The sequence below is a fragment of the Ammodytes marinus genome, assembly GCF_949987685.1.
Source record: "Ammodytes marinus genome assembly, chromosome: 5".
NCBI classification, from domain to species: Eukaryota; Metazoa; Chordata; class Actinopteri; order Uranoscopiformes; family Ammodytidae; genus Ammodytes; species Ammodytes marinus.
Window position 1 is genome coordinate 14,451,795 of NC_137234.1, and position 11,587 is coordinate 14,463,381.

Below are 11,587 nucleotides of genomic sequence, written 5' to 3' on the forward strand. Positions count from 1 at the left end.
CCTCCTTTTGCTTAGACGGATCACTTCACTTCATGTCCACTCAACTAGAACAACTTCATCCATTAAAAAGGATATGTTTACACAGCCTTTTCACAGAATGAGTTTGTTTGTTAAAGTGTGCTTACAGTAATTTGGCCAAGTTTGTGTCATAATGTTAATAGATCTTACTAAGATTGGCATGTAATTGATAACATGCAGATCCTGGTTGTTTTGTTAGATGATGGTGTATTTTTTGGTTATTTTTTCAGTCTGTCCAAGTGGCAGGTACGGGAGGGCCTGCGCTGAGATCTGCCTCTGTACCAACAATGGCACCTGCAACCCCATCGATGGCTCCTGCCAGTGCTTCCCTGGTTGGATAGGAGCTGATTGCTCTCATGGTATGGCTTCCCTCTCATTGTCTTGCTTTGCTCTTTCAATTTGCCCTTGCTTTTAACTGCATACATATTAATAATTTTCATGACCCCACTCATTCCAGTAACCCCCCTCGACCCCAGCCTATGTAAAGCAGATAGCTTGCTTAAATGATTGTTGTAATACATTATGCTCTTTGATTAACAGAACTGTAGGCCAAGATCATTAGTAAGGCTTTGAGCTGTCATGCCGTTGGGAAATTGATGGGAGATTTTCTTATTGCATTAACTACTGAAAGTAAAAATAACTTACGATCAGGCAGATGTTACACTACCAGTGTCTCACTTTGGCTTATTCAACCAGACACTTGTGTCTGCTCATATATTACAAATTATGGACATCTTGAGGGTAAATATATCACTAGATTTCCGACAACGATCTGTATTAAGATACAGTGGGATATTTGTATTTGTGAAAAATATTTCTGCATTTCTTCAAACATGTGTTTTGTGCTTCATGTATGCATGCATAAGGAATACAGTATGTGTGGGAGGGTGTGTGAAAATGAGCTTGACTGTGTCTCTGGCATCTGCAGCTTGTCCCGCTGGGCACTGGGGCCCTGATTGTCTGAACTCGTGTAACTGTCACAACGGAGCCCAGTGCAGTGCCTACGATGGGGAGTGCAGGTGCAGCCCCGGCTGGACTGGACTTTACTGCACACAGCGTGAGTCTCTCCCATTCAGTTAGCAGGCACACAGTGTCATCTACTGGCAGTCCAACAGAGCTGCAAGTCAGAGGCTCTTATTTATTTTAAAGAGACAAAAGGGCAACTGGGTGATTGTAGGTTTTACATTTTTTTGGTTTTTGAGAGAGGGCAAAATAAAAAGACTTCTAATGGTCACTTCATTCATTTGTTGATTATAAGTTCTAGTCAATCCTTCAGACATAGAACAGATCATGAATTTCAGTTCAACTCATTTGAATTCCATTATCTGTCACCCCAAGGGTCTTTTTTATGTTGCCATGCTCCTGCATGAAAATGGAATTTGTTTTGACCTACTATTATTATTATTATTACCAGTTGTCTTTGTTTCCACCTCAATGCTATGTTGACACCTTAACCAGATGTTCTGCTGATGCAGGAAATGTTTCATTTCCATTCATTCACATTGTCCCTTATTGAGTATGCTGCGGAGACATTGAATGCTATTGATTTTTCTGTTTCCCTGGAATATGACCTTGACTCCTTACGTTGTCTTCCCCACTCTTTGTTTTCCCCCACTCCTCCCACCCCAACATTTTATACATCTCTGTCCCAGGCTGTCCTTCAGGGTTCTACGGCAGGGACTGCTCTGAAGTTTGTCGCTGCCAAAACGGCGCAGACTGCGACCACATCAATGGATTGTGTGCTTGCAGAACAGGCTTTATTGGGACAAGCTGTGAGCAGAGTTGAGTGGGCCCGGCACATATTAGCTCTGAACTAACGGTCTCTTTGGATGAGTGTTGTTGTGTGTGTGTGTGTGCATGTGTGTGTCTGTACTCCATAAACACTTTTGTTCCCACTCTTTTGTGTGCTTAACATTTTGATGCATGTAGTAATGCACCTCTCCCCCATGCAGAGTGTCCTGCTGGTACGTTTGGATACGGTTGCCAGCAGCTGTGCGAGTGCCTGAACAATGCTACCTGTGATTATGTGACCGGAACATGCTACTGTAGCCCCGGATATAAAGGTATCCGCTGTGATCAAGGTGAGAAGTGATGGAGATGGCTCTAGGCTCTCCGCTGTATAATCACTCAAATACAGACATTTATTGATGAAGGCACTTGCAAATGAAAAGGAAGTAGGAAAATGTATACCGTCCCTTGTTGTTTGATTTTTACTTTACTTGAGATTTCATAAAGTCTAGCTTATTATTAACTTATTATATATCTTTTTTTCTTTCAAAATGGACCGAAACATTGACAAAAATAGGGAGATCTCTGGAGGATAATGAGAATAAATATAAAATTGAATCGTACTCCAAACTTCTCTAAAAAAGGAAAATCCGGGTTGAATTTGAATCAAAGAGTATTACTAAGCAGTGTTTAAAAAAAAACACTGTCTGTGTTTTATCTGCAGCAGCTCTGATGATGGAGGAGCTGAACCCGTACACCAAGATTAGCCCAGCGCGAGGCTCCGAGCGCCAGTCTGCAGGAGCCGTCATGGGCATCATCTTTCTCCTCCTCATCATCATGGCCATGCTCAGTCTGTTTGTGTGGTACAGACAGAGGCAGAGGGAAAAAGGCCATGAGATCCAGCCCAGTGTGTCCTACACACAGGCAATGCACATCACCAACACAGACTATTCCTTATCTGGTAAGATATTTCAAACACCACTCACAATATTTGCTTATTAGGGACAACTACATGCTACAATGAAAAATGTTTTGCACCTATTGTGAATATAAATAAATCATTTCAATCAAATTGAGCAAAACTATCAAACATCTTCTTGTTCCAAGGTTAATCGATAATGAAAACGATTGTTAGTTACAGACTAATGCTAAATACTGTATTTTTTTTTACCATCGATTAGACATTTATTCTGAAATGAAACTCAGTTTATTGTGGGCAAAAACAGACATGTGTCAAAATGTTAATGCCTATTGGAAGATAGTAGGGCTGTCAAACGATTAAAAATTTTAATCAGATTAATCACAGGATTCTGTGGATTAATCACGATTAATCACGATTGATTTTACCATTCGAAATATGCCCGAAAAATTCGAATTTTCTCTGTATATTGTTATATGAACGGAAAGATAAATGACAGCAGGTGGATATGTACATTTAAAATTAGTAGGCTATGTTTATTAATTGAAAATCCAAATTATGGTTTTAATACTGAAAATAAATTTCAACCAAACCATAGGCTACTTCAATTGGTCTGTCTCTTTACTATGTCTTTGGGCAAATATAGGATAGGCTATAGAATGCCATTTATTTGGTGAACCTATAGGTTGTGCATTCTTAAATACAACTTGATTACAGTCCGCGGTTTGTGTGCGTGCGTGCGTGCGTTTGTAGACGCGACCACGTCCTAGGGGACTGTTCATGTGTACCTGGAAGCCGACGTTATGTTGATGTCTGATCACACACACCTCTGAAAACTGCAGACGTTTGTGTCCTCGCGGGCTCTGAACAGAGCGGACAATGTTTCTCCTCCTGTTGCTCCCGACATCAACTGCCTTTATACTATCTATGCCCCCGACACAGACGTGACCGTTAGCAGTTTAAAACTTTAAAACACGGCACGGGCTAACGTGCTGCTATGTTTGGCTGCGCGCAGCTACTGATTCTGGGTCAGCTACAACGTTAGATGACTGTAGTACAGAGCCGTTGGGATGTACGGGGCGGATCATTCTGCGCATGCGTTAAAAAAATTAACGCCATTAATTCCAGAAATTAATCACCTTCCGTTAACGCGTTAATTTTGACAGCCCTAGAAGATAGACATAAAATACAGAAACAGGTCCACAAACTTTATCTCACAACCTGTTGTTTCAACCCTCAGAGTGTGGCAGTACTGTCGCCATGAGGACCGGTACTGCTGAGGTCAACCAGGGCCAGAGCAACAGCAGCAGTAGCCAGTGCTTCTCCAACCCCAGCTACCACACTGTGGCCCAGTGTAACGTTGTCTCCACCATATCCAGCAACCTAGATGGCACTCTGACCCTCAAAGTATGGCCACGCTCCATGTGCATTCACATCAAATCTAAAAGTGCATACTGCAGTTTTGAAACAACAGCAAACTGTGCTCTTCCTTTCAACAGTCGAGCACCCTGAAAAACAGAAATGGCTCTGAGTGGAGAGCCTACTGCAACCTCAATGACATAGGTCAGTTTTCCTCCCTCTCACGGTGACACACCACATACATACTGTACATCAAGAGTTTCTGGACTTGAAAAAGAAAGATTGCTTCAAGGGTAAAGAGGAATATAGGCCCCGGCATGGCCACAGACACCCTGCTGTGAATGAAGATGAACCAGGGCTTTCGTGTTAGAAATAACCTTTGCACTGATTTTGATAAGATATGTGGGTTTGACAGAGAAAGCAGTGATGTCAGGGTGAATAGGGTTCACTGTGAGCTCATTAGTCTTCTTTTACTTCCCCCACTGGCACATTTCTCTGTGTCATTTTACAAGGGGTCAGATACTGCGCTTCAGGGCTGTACATTATAGAAAATGACATGTGTGACATGAATATAAATGTGGTTAATACTGAACGACTGGCATGAAAAAAAATGTATAGCCCTATGATTTTTTTCATGCTTTATTCAAAATAATGTTTATGTTAAAGCACACAACAGTCATAATCAATCATAGTACCAATGTTTATCCTGATGTACTCACCTGAGGCCCTCTCATCGTGTTGTGTTGTTTGGCAAATAAATTGTTATATGAGCTCGTTAGCCTTAGGGCAATGTGGTAGCGTGCAGGTGAACATTTAGCAATTCCTCAGGTTTTCATTCCTTATATTCTTCAATAAAAAAAACATACTACAATGTAGTGCAATGAGAAATGTCCCGTCAACCTTCACACATTGTGGGAATTCGTATGTGATGTTTGACTTTGATGTTTTGACATTTGTTGCAGATGTTCAACAGGGGGAGACACAGACACAGAGAGGCTCCAGAAAAGGTTAATAATTAATTGCAGTAACAGTGTGTGTGTGTGTGTGTGTGTGTGTGTGTGCATGCACGTGCGTGCGTGCTTGTGCGAGCAAGCGTGTCTGAGCAATCATGCTGCATGTGTAATCCTGTTCAGTTCCACCAGCACCAATATTATAAAATCCTTTCATGCTCAACAGCCCATCTATCAATCTCCTCATTTGGTTTCTATTCCGCTCTGAGACACGTATTTCCCTGACCCAAAATCTCAATATCCTTATATTCTCCATGATTTATGTGAAAACGCTCTACACTTCGGACAAGATCATGGTGGGCTGACGGGGTTTGTTTCCAACGGTAATTGCTCTCGGTGGCTCGGTGCCCGATACGTCATTTTGTCTCTCACACGGTGCAGTCGGTGGTGAATGCAAGGAGGGACCAATGGGTGTGAAAAGGGGCCTGAAGAGCTTTACTGCCGTTTCTAATGAGGCCTCTTATCAGACTGATTAGACTGTTACAGATGAGCTGAGCCTTCCACTCTTTCCCCTTTTTACTCTGATAACTGCATACCCCCATTAGTCACCTGTCGGAGACAAAATAAGTACAACTTCTTCGGAATGCCAAGGATGTTCATTTCCATTCTCCAGGCAACACTCTGAAGTCTATTTAAAATGTTAGTAGTGATATCGGAGTCTGGCAATAATACTGCCGCGGGAGCAAGTCCATGACAATCTAATCATCTTTGTTGATGCTAAAAGTATGTCCTTGTCTCGCGGCTACTTGCAGATTACATCAAGGGCTCCATGTGCGGCAACAGCTCCTGCTCCCTGAATGGTGAGAATCCATACGCCACCATTAGGGACCCGCCGGGGCTGGCTTGCAAGCACACAGAGAGCAGCTATGTGGAGATGAAGTCCCCCTCCCACCGCGAAGTGCCCTTTGGAGGCACTGCCACCCTCCTGGGCAGCGCCAGCAGGAATGTCTATGATGTGGGTGAGTGCTTGGTTGTTGCTCTGCTGTTTGGAGCTCAGCAGGGTCCTGTAGATTATGGCCTCTCTGGTCATCATGTCCCCCCCTGGTGTGAGCCAGTAAAGACTTTGTAAGCCTCGATGAGAGGAAATGTGAGCTGCCTTTCTTTTTCTTTTTTTTATACAGTAGTATTGCATACATTCATGATATTGCCAGTTCGTTTAAAAAACAAATAAAAAAAAATATATCTATATACACATTCCACCACATTTACATACAGTATATACACACACATACTAATAAAGATAGTAGCAATAATATCAATAAGTAATGAAACAATGACTACTTATATATATATTCTCCAATATGTACATTACATAATCCCACAATCTATAATCCTACAATCCCATTTATTTATATACATTTAAATGTGAGCTGCCATTTCTATTGCATGCGACTCTCCTTTTTTCTCCTTTTTCCCTCAGCCTGTGCCTGCCACTCTTTCCGCCTCAGGGTTTCTCACGTACCTCTCCTATGTTTTCTTCCTTCCCTTTCCTTCTTCCCCAAACTATCACAGAGCCCACGGTGAGCGTCCTGCAGGGACCCAATGGAATGGCTACCGGCTTCTCCCAGAGCCCCTATGACCTTCCCCGCAGCAGCAGCAGCCACATGCCCAGCCACTATGACATACTGCCCATGCGTCACAGCCCCACACACACACCCCCGCCACCCCCAGAAAGCCCTAGCTCCCTGCTCTAGAAAAGGGACACAACCCCTCCGCCCAGGCACCAACAGCGTGCCGGCACCCAGGATTTCGGTTCAACCGACTTCAAAACCGACGACCGTCCCTCTGTTTTCTGTGTGTGTTCAATTTGATACTGAGATGTTGACATGGAGGGACAGCCTCAGCTCTGCTGGACCATGCTCTGGTTGGCTGGTTGACCCCCTCACTCACTCACACTCTTTCCGTGGCTCTGGAGGAGGGAGGGGAGGGGAGGAAAGAGTGTCCCACACACCAGCGACCATTCACCGTTTTATTTTCTCTGAGAACTGATCACTCAAACTGCTGGCCGGCCTCTCTGTGGACCTCCTGAAGTAAAACATAATGCTTCCAAACAGCGCTGAGGGCAGCGTACAGGGATTGGGTGGACAGATTATTTACAGGGAGAGAGCTGTCCCCACACTCATTTTTAGCCTGAGATATAGGTTTACCATTCAAGGGCAGCCAGGTGTGTATTATGGCCCCCACAGGAAGGAATGTAATAGCAACCTTGATCGTTTTCGAAGCAGGCGGAGATTTACAACAAACAGACCTCAGAGTTTATGGATTGTCCCTGTGTGCAGGAGCTGCAGGTCTCTGTACAGTGAACATTAAGTTATTATGATCATCTACACTGAAGTGAAGGAAAGTTAGTCAAATAGTAGAGAACCCGCTGTTTTACATGTCACCCCCTACATGTCAAGCCCCCCCCCCCACCCCCCACACACACACACACGCAAACACACACACTGATGAAGTTAGTAAAGTAAGTAATTCTATTTATATAGCACCTTGATAGAGCACTGAGTCCAAAAAGGTCTTCAAACAGGCAAAAGCATAAAAACTAGATGGTGACATCTAGACAACACATAGTGAAAAAGGATAAAACAGATACTAAGAAATACAACACAATAAAAGAGTCCAAAACATCCAATGACATAGAACACAGTAAAACAAAGTTAAACAGTCAAAGAGAAACATTAAATCCAAAGCAAGATTAAAAAGATGGGTCTTGAGCTGAATATATCGTCAGAGTTCACAGATCTTAGATCTAATGGGATGGCGTTACAACGTTTGGGAGCTACTACCTCGAAAGCACAGTCTCCTCTAGTTCTGGACCCAGGGACAGCCAGCAGACCTTGATCTGAGAACTCTAGATACCTGCTGGTGACATAAGACTGAAGTAGATATTTGATTTTTGCCATTTAGAGCTCTATAAGGGTATTCTAAATTTGACTGGCAGCCAGTGGAGTGATATCAAGATTGGTGTTACATGAGATATTTTAGGTGTCCTAGTTAAAAGTCTGCCAGCTGCATTTTGGACGTCTTGTAACTTGTCCAAGGATGTTTTTTCTTGGGCAGGTGTAAAGAGAGTTACAGTACACAAGGCTTGGCGGGGCAGAAATAAGGATTTCATTTTTTTCATTGTTCAACTGTAAGAAATGTATCACATCTTTTGTTCTTTTCTATGTGAAAGCATTTTTTTCTTGCAAATGTATTAGTTTAAATTTTTTTTAAATATTGGGTATTCAGAAGAGAATCCTTTTGACCTTATATGTTTTGTATTTATAACGTTTTTTTGCTTTATTTATTCATTTATATTAGTGATGGTGAAAATTTTCTATAAATGTGAAGCTATAATAAAAAAAAGATGAGCATGCTCTAATAATGGATACCCACTGATGTAGATAACACCAATTTATCTTCTTGAGAGATGATCAGTGTCATATTGTGAACCGTTTTTTTTGGAGTTACCTAAAATGTTCTCTCTCTCTCTCTCTCTCTCTCTCTCTCTCTCTCTCTCTCTCTCTCTCTCTCTCTCTCTCTCTCTCTCTCTCTCTCTCTCTGTGTGGGATTGTAAAAATTTAAAATAAGGTTTCATCTGACCAATTCCAGACCCACAGATACCCTGCGCAGTATTCAAAAGGGAACCATGTGTAAAAAGTCTAAATTTTATGTTCGTACAAGGCTAATTTACTTATTTATATATTGAACTGAATTTATTCATTCACTGTGTGAATCACATTTCACCCTCTGTAGAAGCAATAACATGTTGACAATCGATGCCCAGACAGCATTTCATTAGTGCTGGACATTATGCCATCTTTGACCAGTGTGGTGACAGTGGATCATATTTTATGTGAGTGTTTTTCCTCTGATGGAAGGTTTCTGTCATATCAATGCTGCTTGTTGTTTGGGTAACTATAAGTTTCAAATTAAAAGCCTATTCTGTCATCAGAAACCTGTTTCAATCAGATTAATGGCCTAAGTGTTAGACAGGACACATCGCTTATCTGCAACTCCGACTGTTGAAGCGTCATGAATGTTAACAGAACTGTTTTCGAAACTGATGAATGAAGGATTCCAGTCTAACAAATTGGAAATGTTATTCAAGTCTGTTTCTGGTTGCTTATCATCTCTGACCTATATTTCTGCCTGCATGACAACATGTGGGAGAGGAAAAAAACGGCTCCACGTTATTCTTGTTAAACATTATTCCAGATTCATGAACAGGGACATTTTGTTTTCTCATGTTAAATATGTTACACAGAGGTGACGACTGCAGGATATAACATGTTGTAGACTACACAGTTCTGTGAAACCTGTGATTTTAACTGCATTTATATTGTTGTAAAGGCTTTTATATGTACAAATGATAAGATTATAAATAGTATTATGACATTTTGCTTTAAATAAAACTACCCAGTGCTTTAAAAAGTAGTTAAAATGGTCTCCACTGTCACAAGCCACAACATTTTAGAAACTGCCAACAAGTTGCATCAACCTAATTATACTGTACAGTATAGTCCATAAAAATATGAGGGTGGAACTCCTCCGTAATGAATGCTATTTATTTTTTGTATTGTGTTTTTTATGTAGCATTTGTGCATGCAGTAGTATCATCATGTGCATGGTATTTGCATCACACAAACAGCACTGTCACATGTAAAAGCAGTTCATCACAATATGTTACAGCCGCGCAACCTTTCCAAGCACTTACTGAACTACTTTCTCAGGTATGCGGTAGTTTCAGCCGCAACATCAATACTGCATAAAATCTTGAAACCCTGCACCTTTTGCAGTAAAAGACAATGTGCTTTCAATGTCATGTAAAGTCTGAACTGTGCCTGATGCATACAAAGAGTGGTGTTAATTATTTAGAAAGTTGTCCTTGCTCAAGTGTGAGGATATTATGGGGACTGGGATAAGTTGCAGTGAACCATCTCCCTACAGAGGACTTCTTGTTGTTCCTTTAGTGAGAAGCAGGTTTTTTACTGATATTCTCCACAGATGATGGACATGGTGCCCTGCTGACAGCCAACAAGACCTGAGTGATGCCCCGCTGAAAGGAAACCCAGTCAGTAAGTCCTGAAGCTAATGGAGCGAATACAGAGGAGCTCGAAAAAGAGCGAGAGATGCATGACAAGACGAGGTCACAATGCAGTTAAGTGAGCACTCAACCGAGATTCTGATTTTGCAGCTTGTTGAATATCCTCTTAACACAAATAATAATCCATGCAATCTCTTAGAATGGGCAGACAGTTTAAGATGGCACCAAAACAGAGATTTTATTTAAAATATTGGAAGTCAGATTGAGAGCATCAGGGCAGATACTAAAAGGTGAAAAGTTCCAACTGTGTGAAAATCGAACGCCACTCAGCATGACATCCCACGACAAACGGTGCTGAAACCATTACTCGTGTTCAAATGTAAGTATGATTGCTTTGTGCTAGAGAGCTGGTGCTGTCTTTCCGCGGAGTCACTGCATGAGACGTACAAAAGGAGAACTATTGAGACCTCGACTCATTGTCCAGCCATCCTGGACAAAATTGGGATCAGGTTCCAAACCTGATAATCCAAGTATAGGAGCCATTATATATGTTATTATTGTAAACTTGTTTTCCAATCTTAACCATTTACATTTTAGGCGTAAAATAAATCCTGACAGTTCCCTGTGTGCCTATTACAAGTTCAGTGTGATGAATTGAAAACTTAAGTTATACAGAGTGTGTTGTATATTTGCACTTAGTTCCTTCACTATTAACATACTGCACAGACATTAAAATTCTACGCTACTGCAAGTTGTCTTGTGTTAGAAGTACATTGGAAGTTTAAAAGACCTTATTCAACCCATATTTAAAAAAAAACTTGTGGTCAAAGCAAGGATATTTTATTTGTATAGCACATTAATAAATATTTCAGCAATTGATTTTACATTTAAATGCATAAAGCTACAAGTAATATTTACCGAAGAACATAATGAATAAAATATAAGAACATAAGTCAGACTAAGAAAATAATTATACGAGATTGATACCAACCCAGAGGAAAACACGTGTACCACACAGACGAACTAACAGAGACAAAAAGTGGGAATCTGTAAGCTTAATATCAGTAAAATCCCATCTTCCTTGTCATAGAAGTAGACTGAAAGTGCGCGATATCTAATTGGATACAGCCTTTTTGTAAACAAGACCAATCAGACTTCAGTTGGACCTGTACTGGATAATGTATTCATTTGGGGTTCAACTGCCTCTGCACTGATTATTAAAATGTTGTAAAATATTGCAGAGGAAAAAGAATAACTGCAGGGATTTTCCCCTTACTAATGCAGGCCTCAGGCATAATCCTTTCTGCTGCAGTCAGTCTTTCAGCTATATCTGACAGTCTGTCAGCTATATTAGCCGAAGCTGTTTTTCACAGTAGCAGCCACTGGGAAAGAGGCTATAACTCAAAATGCTCTGACAGAGTTGCACCTTTGGTTTATTCTCAAGGGGCTGCACCTGGATGCTGACCACACTGTTGCTGCATAACCTGTCACTTTCACTCTACTCCGACATCGGCCGGTGCGGGAGGT

General features: G+C 41.4%; 1 protein-coding gene across 1 annotated transcript in view; it reads left to right on the forward strand.

The window, feature by feature from the left end:
• The window catches only part of megf11 (multiple EGF-like-domains 11), a gene marked incomplete at both ends in the record, with an annotated part of 66,457 nt that extends 59,729 nt beyond the window's left edge, over positions 1-6,728 (forward strand). The window contains 10 exons of the mRNA XM_080028364.1: positions 249-377; positions 947-1,075; positions 1,671-1,799; positions 1,971-2,099; positions 2,471-2,707; positions 3,906-4,072; positions 4,165-4,228; positions 4,987-5,031; positions 5,787-5,993; positions 6,547-6,728. Coding sequence (XP_079884490.1) covers positions 249-377; positions 947-1,075; positions 1,671-1,799; positions 1,971-2,099; positions 2,471-2,707; positions 3,906-4,072; positions 4,165-4,228; positions 4,987-5,031; positions 5,787-5,993; positions 6,547-6,728 — 1,418 coding nt within the window. The remainder of the gene's footprint in view (positions 1-248; positions 378-946; positions 1,076-1,670; positions 1,800-1,970; positions 2,100-2,470; positions 2,708-3,905; positions 4,073-4,164; positions 4,229-4,986; positions 5,032-5,786; positions 5,994-6,546) is intronic.
• Between the last annotated feature and the right edge of the window lie 4,859 nt (positions 6,729-11,587).